Source organism: Alligator sinensis, unplaced genomic scaffold (assembly GCF_000455745.1).
Source record: "Alligator sinensis unplaced genomic scaffold, ASM45574v1 scaffold37_1, whole genome shotgun sequence".
NCBI lineage: Eukaryota > Metazoa > Chordata > Crocodylia > Alligatoridae > Alligator > Alligator sinensis.
In genome coordinates, this window is record NW_005841955.1 from 1,459,390 (window position 1) to 1,479,038 (window position 19,649).

The 19,649-nt window shown below is 40.8% G+C and overlaps 1 protein-coding gene across 11 annotated transcripts in view; it reads right to left on the reverse strand.

Annotated features, from left to right (window-relative positions):
• SENP6 (SUMO specific peptidase 6) overlaps positions 1-19,649 on the reverse strand; it is a 114,750-nt gene that overhangs the window by 11,432 nt on the left and 83,669 nt on the right. For 10 of the 11 annotated variants that reach the window (XR_003093259.1, XM_025200093.1, XM_025200092.1 and 7 more), the window contains 8 exons: positions 18,933-19,118; positions 17,760-17,986; positions 17,081-17,190; positions 16,883-16,999; positions 15,836-15,958; positions 15,172-15,264; positions 12,712-13,148; positions 1,902-2,005 (listed from right to left, as the gene is read on the reverse strand). Coding sequence is in view for 10 of the 11 variants with exons in the window: in XM_025200093.1 (XP_025055878.1) it covers positions 1,902-2,005; positions 12,712-13,148; positions 15,172-15,264; positions 15,836-15,958; positions 16,883-16,999; positions 17,081-17,190; positions 17,760-17,986; positions 18,933-19,118 (1,397 nt within the window). In the remaining variant the exon portion in view is untranslated. The remainder of the gene's footprint in view (positions 1-1,901; positions 2,006-12,711; positions 13,149-15,171; positions 15,265-15,835; positions 15,959-16,882; positions 17,000-17,080; positions 17,191-17,759; positions 17,987-18,932; positions 19,119-19,649) is intronic. The other variant, XM_025200091.1, reaches the window with a different exon arrangement.

Below are 19,649 nucleotides of genomic sequence, written 5' to 3' on the forward strand. Positions count from 1 at the left end.
GGGGGGGAGGCTTGAGGGGAGGGGGAAGAGGAGGGGGAAGAGAAGGGGGCCTATTGTGTTCAGGGTTGCAGCATTAAGTAGTTATGGCATTTCTATGAAATCCAGATAAATAACTTTAATCTTCTGGAATCGCACTGAAGGCCCACCCTCAATTCAATTAAATTCAATTCACTGTAAATGGGTATGCTGTCCTTTGGACTATGAAAGTTAAAAGAAGCTAGATGTGATTCTAGCCACCTCACTCCCTTGCATGCTACTGCTACAGAAATTGGCATGCCTTAGAAACACTTGTCCAGTGAGCCACCTAGGTTTAGGGAGGACATGTGACTTTTGCCCTTTTGAGATCACTTTTCTGTGCAAAAGTTCTCTCTTGACCAGAGAATTTTGAGCTTAGAATAATGATAGGGTTCTGTTGCACTTAAAAACATTGCAACAAAGCATAAGGAGGTTTGTTTTTTTCTAACTTCCTGATTTACACCATGGACCACTTTTGTTATGGGGGTGGAGCAGGGAGGGGAGTGATTTTCAAAAGCAAGCACATACACAGAGAAATAAAACAATACAGCACAATTATCTGAAAACATCTTTTGCTGGGAATTAACCAGCCCAAAATGCAATGCATTCAGGATTGCGAACCAAAGATACTGGGTTTTTTGGTATTTGGGGTTTTTTTTTAACTGACAATCTGCAAACTTATGACTGGCAACCAAACTTTTTTACTTGTTTGCCAGTCAAAAGAGTAAATACAAAAGACTTTTGTATTGATGGATGTTTTACATAATGTAAGTGCCACTTTTCCGCCAGTTACAAGGGCTGGGTTCAAATCTAGGGGTTTTGAACACTCTGCTAACAAACATAATAAAAAAAGTTTGATTGCCAGTAAAAAAAGTGTACAAAAAGATCTCGTGGGTTGGAAACTCTGGTTGACAGCAGCAATGCCTCCATTCCAGGGGTCCTCTACTCATCCCCAACACACTAATGTCCCCGAACACACCCTGCACCTTGCTGCCCCCCTGCCCAGTCTACCTCCCTCCCCCCTGCCATACCCCTGCTGGCCTTACTCCCTCCATTCCAGCATAGAACTCTCCCCCAAGAAGCCTACCTGCAGTTCTACAGGCAGTCAACAGGCCTCAGCAGCAGCACACGGCTAGGGGAAGGGCTACAAACCCCTGAAAAAAAGACTCCCTGCAGGGTGCAGCATTCACATTTAGATCCCTGGTTGTGAAGCTGTGCTATTCTTCTTCAACACTGCCTCCAGCTTCTTACTGACCATGGAGTTTCAATCAAATTTTGGTTTGTTTCATGTTTTTATGGACCACGTAATATTTTTAAATGATTTCATGGAGAAGCATTTTTAACCTGATTATTTTACTGACTGTCTGTAGATTTACTGATATTTGGCAACCCTGAATGCATTACCAGGGAAATTCAGGTTGCTCTTCTTTAGTATCACTGTCTGTACAGGCAAAATCTGTTAGCCCCAACTGCATTTGAGAACTTCTCCCCTGCTATCTTTTAAATCTCAAAATCTTCCAATCTAACTTGGAACTGGGAGTGGGGGGTGGGGAGGGGGGGGAGAGGAAGAGGAAAAACCCACAGCAAGAGAACATGCTAACATCAGCCAACAAGGGTTCTCTCTTTCTAAGAAACTGCATGACCCGTTATCCAGATAAAAGTGGAGAAAACGAAGGTCTTTTGAAACCCCAGCTAAATCATCCTACATCAAGGTAACTTATGAAATATAGCACCTGATTTCCCATTTCATGCAAGACCAAGCAACTGCAACCCTGACAAACTAAGCAAGGTAATGAACAACCAATCTATCTATTTTACATTCAGCTTTTAAAGGCTCTTCATCTGGAAAGAGGCACATATTCAAATAAAGTTATTAAGCTCTTTACCTGGTTATCCTGATCTTCAGAAAAATCTATAAGGTCATCTTCATTTACTTTACTGCCATCAGCTGAGTCTTCACTGTAGTTTAGCCTAATTTTGTGCAAGCCATCTGTATAAGCATAAGTAGTAGCATTTTAAAAAAATATCATCTACAACATTTTTATTACTACACATTACACTTAGCTGCTACCACTAGTATCTGAGGTTCCTCATTCTGAGCTAGATGAACTTTATTCTACATCATAGTGTCATTAGTACTCGGGGTAGGTAGGGACCTAAACAGACCATCAGGTCTGACTCCCCACCCTGGGCAGGAACGGATGCTGGGGTCATAGCACCCCAGCCAAATATCTGTCCAGCCTCCTCACCCCCTAAGGTAGGAGAGGGCACCACCTCTCTTGGGAGTCCATTCCAGAGCCTGGCAGCCCTAACTGTAAAGTAATGTCTCCTGATGTCCAGCTTGAACCTTCTCTCTAACAATTTGTGGCCATTATTCCTAGTAACCCCAGGTGGTGCCCAGGGGCACAAAGCCTCACCGCATTCCCGCTGGTCCCCCCTGGTGGGTTTGTAAACGGCCACCAGATCCCCTCTCAGCCTTCTCTTGGCTTGGTATTAGCTTCTGTCATGTAGACATACCCTAAGTGAAATGTTTCTTCCAACACTTGGGATATGTACAGACATTACACTTTTAATGGTCTTAGTGATTGAAACTGGTCTATATCCATAACAGAATAGAAGTTCTGCAAACACAGACTGGTTAAAAAATGGTGGAACCCAATCTAAGACTTACTCCCCCACAAAGGGCAATGTGTGTTCTGTTCGCTACCGATCTAAACTATACCGCTTACAGAAAACCATGCAACTTAGATTGATTTTGCCTTGGGGTTTTTGAATGTCTCTATCTAGCCTTGATGTACAAATGAAACACTTCTACTGTTGCATAAAGAATCCTGAGACCTACACCAGAAAATGAAACTAACCTACATGGTATGCTTATGCCATCAGCAAAAAACAAACAAACAACACCTGGCAAATTGCTCTGATTTGCCAGAAATGTATGCCTTATCGGTATTTTAATGAATTTATCAACTGGTACCAAATAACTCGAAAAGAATAAATTACTGCCTGTATTTAAGAAGATGAGGTGGGGGAGAAGAAAGAGGTGTGTAAAAAACAATCTTTAGTCTAATCTCACTATTATGAAAAGCAGGTTGACTGAGGGCCACAAATATGAAATAGCTGGAAAAAGCAACATGCAATCTTGGGATATACCAGGAGGTATTTCCAGCAGCAAGTGGAAAGTATTAGTGCCATTGTACTGTTCTGATCAACAATATTCAAGGAAGATGTATTCCAAGAGGAAGAAGAGTAGAGCAGCGCTACGATATCGAAAAGGGAAACCAAGAACCTATTTCATCAGAGATCAACAAGAGATTGGCTACTTTGGCCTAGCAAAACAAAGGCTAAGAAGGATAAAACTAGTATATAAACTTAGTAAGGATTCAAAGCCAAAGGTCAGGAAAAAAGATCTATTTAAACTAACTAACAAAAGTTTTGGTATAAGAACAAATGAGTGTGAGTTGTCCTAAAACACATTTAGGCTAGAAATTAAAACACACTGTCTAGCTGTAAGAGTGAGGTTTTGGAATAATTTTAAAATAATAGCAGGGCATAAAAAAACCTCTAAAGAAACTCTACTGTTCCTTCCCTTCCCTCCCCCTCAAAAAAACTACTCCATTTAGGATGAAATTTGATCAGTGTGAAAGGGATATAGCATGGTTGTCTATGACAGCAGGGGGCTGAACTGAGTCCTAGAAGGTCCCTTCCCCACCAGTGTTATTTGCTGTAGTCTCTCTGCTCCTGACAAATAGGCAAATAAATATCCACATTTTAAATGCAAGATGGCAAAAATATTTAGTAATTTAGAGATACAAACCACTGAAACTCAATCTGCCTACCCCATTCAATCACCATGCTTTTCCAGGCAAATGAATTAACCTTTCCATGCTTCCTTTCTTCCATCCATCATGCCTGGCTACTAAACACAAAATATTACTAGTGTTTATTATTAGTATATTAATAGTAATATTATTATTACTATTTTTTTCTGCAGGTGGGTTAAAGTATCATTGGGCCTAATTTACAAATGATATAACAAAAGGACAGCCTTACAGTAGACTGTTTAGTCAAGACTTACTCTTCTAACCTAAAATGAGTATTTTGATGAGACTATTTTCTTGTTTTCACTACTAACTCATTTGATGATGCATTCACTACTCAACTTATGCTAACAGTTTGACCTTGGGGTAGAAAAGAAAGTTTTGTATACTAAGAGGTCTAATTTTCAGGAATTTACAAGCATATGAAAATGAGCTTGAAATGAAAGCTTTACAGATTTTAGACTCAAGGCATCCCTTGACAGGCTTGAGGAACTCCTCAGAAAGTGGCAGCTTAGTTTTCATTCATTTTTTGACTCGAGAAAAGTAATAGAGCAATTCTTCTTCTGCAGAGAACCCAGAACAACCATAACAAGTATAATTTTTTAACATTATAGATTCCTATTTGAAACGTCTTGGTTTTATCCTGTGAATCATGTTTGCACATCTAACAATGTTAACATTGGTCGCACCCCATAGCATCCTTGAAAGGATTCTGCGATTACACTCTGGTAAGAATCACTGTCCCAAATGGTCTAAGCCCTACTATGCAAGGGACTACCTCTCTCCCTTAGGCCCCATCATAACCCTTAGAGTGAGTTGAGAGCAACTTTCTGCAAGTACCATCAATATGCTAAGTCTGCTTGCTGAAAAGGCATGTGAGGTCATTCCCAGCAGTTGCTCCTCAAGTTTGGAATTCTCTCTCCTGAAGCTTGCCAGAGCTCAGGTCCAGACATTTTTCTGAAGTTCTGCAAGACTTTCCTGTTCGGTCAGATATTTAGCACAGAGCTAGGCTAAGATATTGTTGGGGCAGAGGTGTCACTGTCTTATGTTTATATTCTAGTCCCATTTAAGTTGGGTTTTGTAGTTCTCCAGTTTTATAAATATTCTGCTTCTCTAATCGTAGGCCACCCTGAACTTTGTTGGGAAGGGCAGCATATTCATTGAATAAACTAATAAAAATATTAAATAATCCTAAGGTAACAAGCCAACTGAGAACAAAGAATGTATGCTATACCCACAGTATGGCATACAATCTTTCATAAAGCAGCAAATTAGAGAAAAGAACTGGGGATGCTTACCTTAATACAACCTCTTGATTCAACACCATAACAAAAAGGGTTAATACAATCTTTGAATGTATAAGAAGGGAAATATAAAATAGAAGCAAGGATTTATTATTAATATTGAGTGGCATGTAGAGAGGCCTTGCTTATGGAACAAGATCCCACTAAGGGCTGTATTTTTTCAATCTGACTGTGAAGAAAAAAAAGCAGGAGAGAGAAAACACTGGATAATATTGATCGGAATGATAAGTAGGTAGCAGTGTCAGCATATTATAAGTCTAAGCACTGTCAATTTTTGGTAAACATCAAAAGAAGAAACTGGTTTAAAGAGGGAATTAACAAAGCTTGTTGATGGGGGACAACAAGGTAGCAGTACTGATGTTCACAAGAAGCTTGTCCCTTTTTGGAAGGGCAGCATGAAGGTGCTTGCTTGAAAAACAGACAGACAACAGAAACTATCACTGGTTGATTGGAGACAGAATTTGATTTCAGTATAGTGAATGAACAAGGATAGGTGGGTGGAGGTAGGATGAAAAGGACTTTCAAAAGTAAGAAGAGTTACTTGATCTTGAATGTTATAAAGAAGACTAAGTCAGTGGAGGGAGAACAAGGAAGGGGTAATACGGTTAAAACAACCAGCTTAGAAACAGCAGCTTTCTGGGAGGATATGAAAGGTAAAAATAGCATTTGTCAGAGAAAAAGGATGTTGCACTAACTGAGAAGTGATGACAGTCTGGACAAGAGTTTTAGGTATATGGATGAATACAAAAGGCCCTCTATCTTAGGGTGGGTGTAGGGGATGAGGAAAGTACAGGGGCTGCAGCAGGTGGGAACAGACAACAGAACACCCCAAACATCAAAGGCTTCGAACTTGAAGCTAAACTCAGAGAACTTCAAAGTAAAAAAGAGGATTGCCCGGGTTGCAGAAGAATGAAGTAATTCATTCCACAGTGATTACAGAGAATAGATTGGCAGCAGATTACAAGGGCTTTTTTAGCTATAGTGAACTTGAGCTGATCTATGTCAAGAAATGTCAGAAAAATAAGGTGATATCCAAGGAGGAAACATGTCTGAAGTACAGATGGAGATCTGGGATCATCTTTAGTGATTGTAGTTGAATTTGTGTTTGCAGATGAGATTTCACTTGATTTTCAAGTAATCAGGTAAAGGGAGAAGATAAGAATCACCAAGGACAAAGTCCTCTGAGGCTCTCACAGAAAGCTGGTGCAAAGAGTTAAGGACAGGACACACTGAATAAACTTTTAGAGAAGCAGGAGAACACCAAGAGAGAACAGAGTAATTATGCTCTTGTGGCTTCCCTTTTTGAGGGGAAAAAAAGCAGTAAGACTTTTACTAGAACACTATGTCCAGTTTTGGCAACCCCACTTCAAGGAAGTGGAAAAACTTGGAAAAGTTCAAAAGAGAACCACAGAAATGACCCTGAAATAAACATCTGAAATAAATCTTAAGTGATCTAGATCCTCCAAGCTGCTAAGAAGTTTCTCCAATCTTTACTCAACTTTCCAGTCCTTTTCCTTTATCATCTTCATCACTTGCCTGTGAATCCTTTTGTTGTTTTTTCCCTACTTCTTAAAATACAGTACCCAAAACTGAATGTGGTATTTAGGCAGAGACCTAACCAATCCTGAATAAAGTCTTGCCATGTCTTGCATACAAATGGTTTTGTTCATGCATTTGCTTTTTCATCCTAGTAACATCCTTTCTAGCCGTGCTACTGCCAAGACAGTTATCCTATATTTTGTACTTGTGTGGGTTTTTTTTCCTTTCCTAAAAATAAGTCCATTATATGTAGTAAACAAATTTGGGTTGCAGGATGCAAATGAGTCTCTTGCTTGCCTCATTTGCTCAGAATTTATGAGGTATAAAGCTGATGAGGCAGGGGTGAGAACAATACAAAAGGTTGCTCATGTGGTTAAGGCATGTCTGAAAAAATAATATCTGCCCCACACTGCTTTGCAATGATGGGTAAGGGCAATAGCACAAAGTATTTCCAAGCAACTACTAAAATGAAGTTACTTACCAACAGCTAGAGTTCTTCAAGATGTATTACCCATATGCATATTCTCATTTGTGGAAGGGGGTTCAATTATACAAGTGTGCCCCAGAAAATGACATGAAAGTATGTGCCCAAAATGATGGGATGCCCAGGTACAGGCATTTAAAATGGGACTGTCCTGGTGACAACGGGACATATGGCCACCCTACCTTAAACTGAATGATTGAATTGAAGTACTTTCTCTTCTAATCACAGCATCTGGCAGAGGCTTCTGCAAGTGTGTGATGATTTTGCAAAAGGTATGCATGGAACTCTAGCTGGTGGCCCTGGAGATGCCACTTACAGAGCCATTATGCTACTATGGAAGTAAGCTGGGTTTGGTGGAATGAGCTCTTAGCAGTTTCATAGCACAGTTTTGTACAGCTTTAAATTTATTTGCTACCTGTGGGCTGGTATCGTTGTGCCTTTAAATTTCTTAGCTACTGATCTAATAAGCCATGGAAATTTTCTGAGCAGCTTGGTTCTGTGAAGTCAGCAGGCCAAAATTTTCAGTAACAATAAGCACCAGCAGTTGGCCTGTTGCCCCAAATGAATGCTTGAGGGCACAGTTGGAAACTGGGGGTTAGTCCTCAAGGTCACCTTTTCTGTGGAAAAGGTGGTACCCATATGGGGGTTTTGCCATAAGAGCTTGGATCTCACACTCTCCTTACCAACAAAAACACCATTAGAAAGCCTGTTTAATGGAAAGTGAACAAGGGAGCACATTATCATAGGCTCAAGTGGCCCTCTCATTAGGGATGAGAGAAACAAATTTAGGTCTTATTGCAGAGCTAGGTTGGCTCACTTTGAGAAAAACTTCTGGACAGGACCTTAGGGAAACTGAGGCCCTTCAGTGAAAAACTGACTAGCAGGTGAGTGGCCTAGAGACCTGCTAGAGAGACGAACTGAGATGAGAGGAAGATCAGCATATCTGAGGTCCATAAAAGGCCTGGCTAAGATTATCTTCCTTGCCTAACAACAAGATGAAAATCTGTTCCACTTCATCAAGCAGGTATGCCTGACAGTCTTTTCTACTGTGGATGTTTTTAGAACATTTTTAGCCTGGATCAAGCAGTCTCACTACCTGAGAAAGCCATCTAGCATTTAGGCTATACCGCAGATGGAACAGAAGATCTTCCTTCCTCTCAAAGTCAGCTGGTCTGGACTCACGAGTTGGCTAGACTTGTTGTCTCAGGTGGTCTGCTCCTTGCCCAGAGCCAGGATCCGAAAAGTCATGGAAGAATTACCGAGACTTATTCAGCCCTCTGACTACTACCCTATGCTGCTCATTCATGTGGGCACCAATGATACTGCCTGAGAAGATCAAAAGTGACTACAGGGCTCTGGGTGCAAAGGTGACGGGGATGGAGGCTCAGGTGGTAATCTCCTTGAAACTTCAAGTCAAGGGAAAGGGCCTGAGCAAAAGCGGGCGCATCCTGCAGATCAATGCATGGCTGCACAGATGGTGTTGCCAGCAAGGATGACCAAAGGATGATGTTCCAAGAAGGATTGCCAGGAAGAAACAAGATTCACCTGATGACAAGAGGGAAAAGCATCCTTATAGACAGGCTCAGTAACCTAGTGAGGACAACTTTAAACTAGTTTCACCAGGGGATGGAGACCAAAGCCCTGATGGAAGTGGGTGACCTGGAGGAAGGACAAACAGGAGGGGGCAACAAGGGAGGTGTTCTCATTTTCTTTCTGAGAAACTAGGACAATTAGCTAGTTACCTCAGGTGTCTGTACACAAATGCAAGGAGCCTGGGAAACAAGCAGGAAGAATTGAAAAAGTCCTTGCACAGTCATGGAACTAACAGATGTGAATGAAAATAACAGAGTCGGTGGGAGCTCGCTTAACTGGAGCATTGTCACGGATGGGTACAAACTGTTCAGGAAGGACAGGCATGAGAAAATAAGGATGAGTTGCACTTTATCTAAGAGCCATATGGATTGCTTAGAGCTCCACTATGAAACTGGAGATAGGTCTGCTGAAAGTCTCTGGGTTGGGGTCAGAGGGAAAAGCAACAAAGGAGATGTCATGGCGGAGGGTCTGCTGTAGACCACCAGACCAGGAGGTTGGAGTGGATGAGGCTTTCTTCAAACAGCTAATGAAAGTTTCCCAATCACAGGTCCTGGTTCTCATGGGGGACCCTGACATTCAGCAGTGCACAGGCAATCCAGCAAGTTCTTGGACAGTGTTGGGGACAACTTCCTGGTGCACATGCTGGAGTGGCCAACTAGGGATGTGCTCTTCTTGACCCGCTGCTCACAAACAGGGAAGGATTGGTGGGGAATGTAGTAGAGGATGGCAACGTAGGCAGCCGCAACTACGAGGTGACTGAGTTCAGGATCCTGAGCAAAGGTAGGAAGAACAGAAGAGTAAGGACCCTGGACTTCAGAAAAGCAGACTTCGACTCACTCAGGGAACTCATGGGCAGGATCCTATGGGAGGCCAGTGTGAGAGGGAGGGGAGTCCAGGAGAGCTGGCTGTACTTGAGAGAAACCTTACTCAGGGTGCAGAAACAAACCATCCCAATGTGCAGGAAAACTAGCTAGTAGGGCAGAGGACTTAGCAAAGAACTCTTCAGTATGCTAAAACCCACAAAGGAAGCTTATAAGAAGTGGAATCTTGAGCAAACAACTAGGGAGAAGTATAGGAGTATTGCTTGGGTATGCAAGAATGAAATCACAAAGGCCAACTGGAGTTGCAGCTAGCAAGGGATGTGAAGGGTAACAAAAAAGGTTTCTACAAGCACGTCAGCAACAAGAGGAGGATGAGGAGGTGTGAGTCGTTTACTAAGTGGGGGATAAACCTAGTGACAGAGGATTCAGAACAGGCTGAAGTACTCAATGCTTTTTCACCTCAGTCTTCCCAGGCAAGGTCAGCTCCCAGACTACTGCACCTGGCACCAGCTTAGAGGGGAGTTGAGGAACCAACAGTGGCAAAAGAACAGGTTACAGACAGGGGTGCACCAATGAAGATTTTTCTTGGCCAATACCAACAGCTGATGATTAATCAACCACATTGGCCAATGCCGATCCAATAACTGATATTTAGTAATAGTGCAAGGCATTTTATACTACTGACAAATCTTTATTTTATTTGTTTTGCATATATGCCTCCTGCATGCTCTGGTCCTCGATAAGGAAGGATCTTCTTATTCCCATGCACTTCACTCCCATGCCCACAGCTCCTATCCGCAGCCCCGCTCCCCACATAGCCTGTGCTGCCGTCCTGGATGGGAGGGTGGACCTTCACACAGACAGCAGTGCCAGGTACATTTGGAGTCCCATCGTACACTGCTGCCTCAGTGCCAGCAGGCCCCATGTAGCCAAGCCCCTGCAGCTGCCAGGGAGAAGTCATTTCTGCAAAGGCACCTGGTACAGAAAAGAACCATGCCTTCACAGTAGCATGGAACTTTTTCAGGAAGCCCAAGCCTCACAACATATATCACAGCTGCCACAGCTGTTCTGCACCCACCATATGGACCTTCATATCACAGATATGTCATCCTTGCACCTCTGGAGCAAGTGATTCCATGAGGTCTTCCATCTTTCTATAGTCTCAGAAATCACACAGACCAGGAGAGCCTGGGAGTTAATCATTCTGAATTAGAGGCTCATGTAGGAATTGGATGAATGGTGGCAAGGAAGTAGACACTCTAAGTCTAGACACAAACCTATGCCCTGGATGCAATAAGGATATTATTGACACCAGTGATCACTGTGAACTTGTAAGTGTATGCATTCCTGGGTCCCTCTTGCTGAACTGGCTCAGTCTCCTGGTTTTCTTATCCATATTCAACTTGTGATTCTCATTCCCTACCACAACTATTAAGGGTCAAGATGAGTCTGTAGGTAACTCAGTAGACCTGGAAGGGATTTTGTCCCTTTTATCTGCCTTCCTGGCAGTTGAGTGGCAAGATGCAGGGGTTTTGTCATCCATCATCTGGGCTGAATCTATGATTGACTAAATTAATGGGCAAGGTCAATCTTGCAACACCCAAATGGCGATCTATGTCAACCAGGGAATTTGACTGTTCTGAAATCTCCTATGGGGAAGATTCTCATGTCTGTGATTGTGTGTCTGTGATTCTTTCTATTACTTTGTGGAAACCCCCAATATCTATGGAGGATTTGGGTGTTGATTGAACTAAAGTGGGTCTTGGACAGAAGTGTTCCCTTGACTTTTTTTTGGTATGGGTATTGAATGGTCACTGCAACTCAGGGAAAAACAAAAACTTTTCTACCAGAACCTGAGTACAGGTTTTGAAAGACAAGTGTCCCTTTGGACCATTGAGGGAGCTACTGAAAACTCTAAGGCCAGACAGGTACAGGTGGTTATGCTGGGAGCTATAGTGCTGAAATGTTAGGGTCTGCTGATTAATCCATGCAGTGCCTGTCTTTTCATGAATGCATACAGTACCAGAAGTGGCTGTGAACCTGGGCTTGAGAAAGTTCCTAGATAGCATTCAAATTGAGAGAGTTCTGCCAGTGCTGGCAACAGGACCTGTGTTGGGTGAAGTGGAGCTCCCATTACTGGCGACTGTTTGTCTTTGGCATGAATGACTGGGGTAGCAGACAGAGAAAAGGGAGAGGGAGAGGGAGAAGTTGGAACCACTGGAAGATAGATGAGAGTGCAGACTATCCCAGAAAGAAAAAAAAAAAATCTCTCATACAGGTTTCCTGGGAAGACAAAACTGTAGGAGATGTGTAAAAAAGTAGTATGGGTCTGTAGTCCTTCCTAAGGTTTGAAACTGCTAGGAAAACAAGCAGTTCTGTCTATAGCAGATTGAGAGAAACTGGAAGTGCACACAGCCCTTTATCTCTTCAGTACTGGAGCATAGGATGGGGCATGGTGAATGCGCACTCTTTGGATATCAGCAAGGCAAAAAACAAAAACACCCTCTGGTCAAAGCACAGGGTGCAAGACCCCATAGATGAGAATGTGTATGTAGACAATTACTTGAATTTTAGCCTCTTCATTTTCTGTGTGCCTGGCTTGAATCACCTAGGGACCGATTTCCACAAGTGTGGAGCTCTCAGAACTATAACTGAGGACAGTGGGAGCTTAAAGGTTTAACACTTCTGGGTGTGGGGGGTGGGAGGGAACCACAACAACCAACCAACAAAGTTGTATACATCCAGTTGGTCAGTCCACCACTGTGGTACTCAAAGTGACATAACAATCCTGAAAATGACTTAATCTGTGCCCACATTTAAAATGGAGTTTAAGAACTCCATTTCTTTCTAGAAGCTTAATAATTAGCACAAGGCCATTAATGTTTGTGAAATACCCATATAGCTGTGTTAATCCCATGAGGAGATCACTCTCTCTCACGCAGCACTTATTTCTTGAAGTTCTGCCCATCCCGTACACTGAAGGTGAAGAAAAATGTTGAAGTGAGAAGCATCAAAAGAAAATGTAGGGCAAAAAAAAAAAGTTGCACAGCTGAGATACCATGCTTCTTATGACTAACTTACTGTAATTTATCTTCTACCCTTAAGCATTCCACTAAAGTTGTAAAATGACATACCCATAGGTTGTGCGGTGGTTCTATATTCACTCTGCATGTCATTTTCATCTGTAGTCCTATGATCAAGTTTATGACATGCAGATTCCACAGGCGCAGGTTCTTCTGCATCACTGTCTATTTGGTTTACTTTTTTAAAACCACTTTTCCCCCTACAAGGGCTTCTTCGACAATACGGTAAATCACTGTCCTCTGTTTCAGTGTTCAGCTCAGGTAAACATGTATTATGCTTTTTGCTCAGCATCTTCTTTACTGTAGACTTGGAAGGAGAGCTTTGTGAAGTAGTATCAAACTCATTTGGCAAAGGAGATGGAGAATTAATATCTCTTTCTGAAGAGGCTTTTATCTGCACCGCAGCATTTTCATGGTAGTGGGGATTTGGCTCATATCTGGATTTTTCTAAACCAGGAAAACAGATGACAGCCAGAAACCAGTGGGCACTACAAAAGAAAAATGAGTTAAGAGCAATTAATAAATACATTACTTAATATTTAAGGTTAAATAAAAGCAAATAAAAACTAGTTAGTGACTGACTGTGAGATCTGTTGATTTGTTTTTCACTTTCCTGAACATATTTGCTTTAAGAGTCCACAATCCTCTCTCCAAAGGCAGGATTTTCACTACCAAATTTGCTAGTCAGATATGATTATTTTTTAAAAAAGGAACCTACCTGGGTTTTCCTTTAAATTCGCTCATATTTTAAAGGTCTTCCTGCTTTGAAGCTTAAAACAGGAAGTTTTTAATTACCTTATTTTTGCGCATATATCCCGCAGGGTATACGCAATTTTACAAAAAAAACGGATGGGTGCAGGCTATACAGGGATATGGGCTATTGGCGGACTTTTTTTCCCCACAGGTTGCCAGGGCAGGCTGTGCTGTCTCCCCGCTGGGCCCAGGCAGGCCAGGCTGTGCCGCCACTACTGTGGGGGCTGGGGTCAGCTGCACTGCCGCAGGGGGCTGGGGCGGGCCGGGCTGTGCCACACCGTCTCCTGGGGGGGTTGGGGCCGGCTCCGCCGCCTCCCCGCTGGGCCCGGGCAGGCCGGGCTGCGCCGCCACAGCCGTGGCTCCCAGGAAGGAGCTGAGGGGCGGGGGGCGGGGCGCGCGGCTGAGGCCAGGGCAGGCCGGGCTGTGTAGCCTCCCCGCTGGGCCTGGGCACGCCAGGCTGTGCTGCCACTGCCGGGGCAGGCTGCGCTGCCTCCCCGTGTATACACCGCCGTGAGGAATACACGGGTGTGGCGTATAGACGGACTTATTTACAAAAATACAATTTTCCGCGGGTTATACATGGGTGAGGCTTATACCTGTGGGTGGGGTATATGCATGAAAATACGGTAATCTTCTCTTCTATATGGTGTGAATTGATTAAATGTAGAGCTAATTAAAGGTTGTACATAGGTTCAGTGCTAGCAGCCCAGCTAGCCAGACCTGCAGCTAACATGGCCAACTGTCTTCCCTCCTCCAGAATGTCCTGTCACTTACTGAAGCACAAAGTCAAGCTATACATTATATAGATGAATCAGAGTTTTAACTAGTGGGTCCCTGCCACCCCCTGACCCCAACTTAGAAGCCGAATTCTCAGCAGTCAGTGGTAATTAGGTTCCTCAATTGTTGTTAAAAGTGGTATTAGGTATGCTGAAAACTCCACCATTGTCTCATTTCTTCCAAATGCACAAATTAAGCTACTGGAGGTAAACGCTGTACCAAATCCAAACATTTCACGTGTCAAGTTGTTCCTGCGTTTAATATAAGCATTACCATCAACTTGTAAAACAGCCTGGCAAAGTTCACTGGCAGCTGAATGAAAATGACTCACTACTTCAACTTCTGAATTATAGTTTTTCTATGCTGGAGATTTCCATCATTAGCAGTTGAATCAATAAAATCAAACTATCTTAAAATGGCATCACAGTAGAGTCCAAATCGCCCATCTAGTTCTATCAAGTATTCTCACAAATCTTCCTTCAATCACTTTTCCTTGCTCTTTATCCCACAGTTCCCAACAAAACTGCTGCAAGCCATGATTGTGTAGGATTTTGAGAAGACTTTCTGGGAGCAGAGATCAAACTCCAGTAACCCCATAAAAAAAGTCAGTCACTTCTACAGCATATCAGTTCCCTCTACACATTACATTTATGCTGCAGTTGATGTGCATTGATCCCCTGTGCCCAGCAGCTGGGACAGAGCTGTCAGGCATGAGGCTTTGACAACGAGCTGTCAGCCCTGGCCCCAGACCACACCAGGACGAGTTTGAATCCCTGGTGCAGTCCCAGGGCAAGAGCTTACAGTGGATTACTGATTTAAAAAAAAAAAAAAAAAAAAAGTTTTTGCAGAGAGACCGATTTTCCTGCAAGGCAAATACTGCTTTAACTTTGTGTGCAACCACTATAACCTTGCTTAGTTTAAAAAACTGGCAACCCAAATAGTCACTATCACACATCTAAATAAAAGATGGTTCTTACTTACGCTTCATTAAGGGGAACAAAAATAAAATCCTTCTCAAAAATGTCAACATGCCGTGTCCAAGTTTTCACTCGCCCATGTCGTTTTTGTTGTATCCTAAAAGAAGACACCAGAAAGACCCAGTAGATATTAAATATTATACAATTTCTTATGTAGAATTTTTTTTCACTCTTTTATGATTTGTTACATTATTATTCTCATTTTAAGACTATTTTTCTGGACATTTTGGCTGTTTGCAGATGTTAAAACAACCCAAAAACAACCACAAAACCCCCCCACAAAAAGATGCTTTACTTTAAACTGGGCAGGTTCGTGTGCTAAGCACAGTACATACCCACAAGCAGCAGCATGATAGTTTTACCCAGCTCGCCTGTCTGTATAGATCGGGCACTTTAGCGGGGCTTTCTTAGCGCTTTTATTTAATAGCTGATTGCAAGCAGCCTGTTATATTAGCAACACAAAAGAAATTTTTTTTTAAAGATTGTTACTGCATATTTTACATTTATTATAGTTTTTGGGATAAGACTTCTTGGAGTATGGCTAGCATCATTGACCAAAAGGAAAATTCCATGCATTGCTCTGAATAGTTTGATTTCTGAAGCATCTCTATTCCAGTGGTCTCTTATTTTTAGGTCTTAATTATAAAGAGACATTATACCAGACTTACGAGAGGCTGGAAGTTTCATGAAGATTCCTCCTTTCTCTTTGATTAAGGCGTTTATAAAAGAATGAGCTGAACACATGTATTCTATCAGCATCTTCTTTTTTCAATTTTTCAAGTACCAAATACCTATTTAAGAAAAATATGTTAATTAATATACAATCCCTGCAATCTTCACTCCTTTGTACAGGTCAGTATTACTCAACAAAATGACAAAGACTGCCACACAGTGGCTATTCTAACTAAACATCAGCAGAACCCTGCAAACTTTCCTAGTTAAACTGGATTGAACTGTAACAATGGCAGAACTATTTAACTAACTGCAGTCAAGGTAATGAATGCACACCTACTACCCAGAGCAGCAGCTCTACTCAAGCAATTTTGTTTTCTGAGATTACATTAGTACTTTACTTGCCTTCCTCTTTCTTTTTGGAGGAGGGGGGGAGGGTTAACTTCTGTTTTTGTGGTATGGTAGATTTAAACTTATGTTAGTAGGCCATTGACATAACACTGAATATACTGCAGCTCTGCTACAAAATAAGAATAAAGTTAGTATTACGTCCCAAGACTGAAGCACTCAGTATTCTCTGCTCCTCTAAAACATATTTTAATATATTGAAGATGCATGTACACAATAACCTAAAGAAAAGCCACATAAAATAGGAAGCTGAAAGACTATACAAATATACCAGCCAAAAAAATCAAAATAATTCAGTTCTACAGCACACAAGTTTGGTTCTGAACATTTTAACTTGTATAGAGGAAGGTCTGACTAAGTTTCTTTTTCTTTATAGTTATTCCTACTATTCCTCTTCACCCCAAGCATACAAACATGAGCTAAGGAACCTTGCTTCAAATTAAGAAAGGATTCAACAAGGATAAACAGGTCAAAATCCAAAAGAATAAATTTCCTTGCAGAAATAAAAAACAAACTTTTGTAATTGGTAGATATTTACAGTGAAAAACCAACTGAACTATAGAACTTGAACGCAAAACTATTTCAATAGCCACAGTAACAGCACACTAAAGACTAGCTTGAAGTAACAAACTTACTTTAAATAAAAATCAATAATAACATCATTTAAAAATTCTCCTTCATTTAGGCAATGGAGGTCTTCATTGGTCACAGAAATACCACCTTTAGCTGGAGGAGGTGGATAAACTATCAACCTGCAAAGAAAAATACATTAAACACATATGAAACACCAATAACCATTGAAAAACACAGCAGATAAAAGAAAGATGTCTTACTTTTCTATAGGACCGATAAACACTGTATGCGGCTCTCCAATTTCATCCTCTTCATCAAAAAACTGGAATGGTGTTTTATTTCGCAGCTGCATTTTAGATTCAGAAACAACCTTATAAAATAAAGTAATAAATAATAAAGTAATATTTATTTACATGGCCTATTCATTCATAAAATTAAAATAATAAATCTTCGACATTCCCCCTCCCAAATGAATGCATCTCACTGTTCAAAAAGAATGCTTTGAGATGCTAAGCACAGCATTTTTCTAATCAAATGAAAATACTGTTCAGAACCAGTCTAAAATTTATGTTTTCCTTCCCTTTGTTAGTTTATTTATCAGCTTATGTCAGTCTCACTGGCAGACTAACCAAAGTGGAAGTAGGTCAAAATTTTGCAAGCTCTTGGAGAATTAAATTTAGTTTAAAGAAAGCATTGATTACATTTGGCTACAAATCCAACAGCATTATTTATTTATTTTGGAATTTTACAAACATTATTACACCTTTAGGGGAAACTCTGGAACATGAAATGTTCTAATTAAAAGCCAGAACCATAAACACATCTCCTAGAAGACAACTGTTCCTAATGATACAGCACAGTCTTTTAACTAGTTAGTTACAATCAAAATGACATCACAAGTCATGGAATTTTGGTCCAAAACAAAAGATACATGATTACATTTTTAATTTTGTTTTCTTTATGCGCAGGGCTTCCTTTAGAGTTGTCTTCCATAAACTTTGTAAAGGCAACAAGCCTACTATTAGCTTCTTCAAAGGAAATTTTCACAAAGAAGTCAGAAATATTGTTCCTGATACCAATGTCAGCAATAATTTTTTCAAATATTGTATTTGCATGAGGATCGGGACTAGTCTCAAAAATTAAAATGATGTACTGTTCTTCTGGATCTAAGGAAAATAGATACAAAATTATTAGTTTAACACATGCAAATGAAAAACCTGTTTACAAAATACTATTAAAAAGCCTCAAACTAAACACACACATTAAAATAGTACTGTCAATATCTTTTAGATTGCAGGGGCGGGGGGAGGAAGGGAATCAGTCTAATTATATTGAGGAGGTTCAAAATTGACTCGTGCCTAGTTAAACTTCTAAACTAGGTTTCTTATATAACCTAAATAGAGATAACTTGGGACTTAAAAACATACTCTTTTCCAAATAAAAAAATTCACATAAGAACAGAAGTATAACACACTAAAGTGAATGGAAAAAAGAAATACCATTTAAACAACAGTACAATTTCCTTGTTAATCGTAGCTAAAAATACTAAATATATATATATAAATACCACCCTTACACAATGACATGAAATATAATTTGGGGGATTCTTTTCACACACTAAATATTATTCATGAGTGCATTCCACTTTGCATGGGTTTAGGTTGTAGCCATGTTGGTCTAAGGACATAGGCAGACAAGGTTCCTTGGGTGAATTTGATATCTTTTATTAGACCAACCCACTTTGCATAGTATTTACATGTAGGCAAAGTATCTGCAATTTAAGTGGCCATGGCCATGAAAATTTGGATCTGGTCCCTCCTCATTAAAAGGTAACAGTTCAGAAACAAAATCTGCTCTACTGTCTTCAAGTTAAAATGAGTATAAAAATGATAATATTTATGAGTGGAGTAAAAAAAATTGAATTCTTCAGGGATGTTTTAAGGTATAATGTCACAACTGAGTAGGCAGGTAACAGTATCTGACTAAGGAATCATAGAGAAATAGGGTTCAAAGGGACCTCCAGAGATCATCTAGTCCAACCCCCTGCTCTAAAAGATAAAACGCATATTAAAACACTAAGTTAGAGTGAAAGCCTAATTTACATTTACTTACTCAGTCCTTCACAGTCATACCAGACATTATCCTTCTCTCTACTCATCTTCAATTGGGATCTCAGGCTAATACAGGCAGCTGGTACTGTTTGCAGAAAGACTACTGGTAATTTTCGTACACCACACCATTCACATTTGGTAAGTTCAGAAGTTTTTAAATTAATTTCTCGGATATCACTTCCTGACTCTAAAAGAAAACCATGCATTAGTATTTAAAGCCTACCTGAGACATAAGATAGCCCTTTACAATTTCTCTTTTTAGTTTCACTGAGAAATGACAACCTGGTTTGTCTGTTGCAACCATAAGAATCTTTAACAATTCGAAATTCACTAACATCTTGGATGCAATTACTGCTTAAATGTTAAAAAAAATGTTAGATTCTATTTTCAATAGACAGGAAAAAATTAAACCTGATGCAAAGAAAGGTCTCTTTAATTCAGTCATTAATTCATGGAAGAAGGTTTCCAGGACAGCATTTGCAAAGAATACTATAATTTCTCATATACCACACACCCCTAAGTAAGGCACGCATCTTATTTTTGGAAGACAGGGAATGAAGGAAAAAGATTTTTCCAGAGTTTTGGCCAGATAAAGCAGGGACAGAGCCTAATCTTCAGCTCACTCACCCTCCCTTACCCGCTCAGGCAATAGGTAGTTTTAACCTTTTCACAGCTAAACTGTCAGCAGCTCAGTCAAAAGCTGAAACTAGCTCCTGCT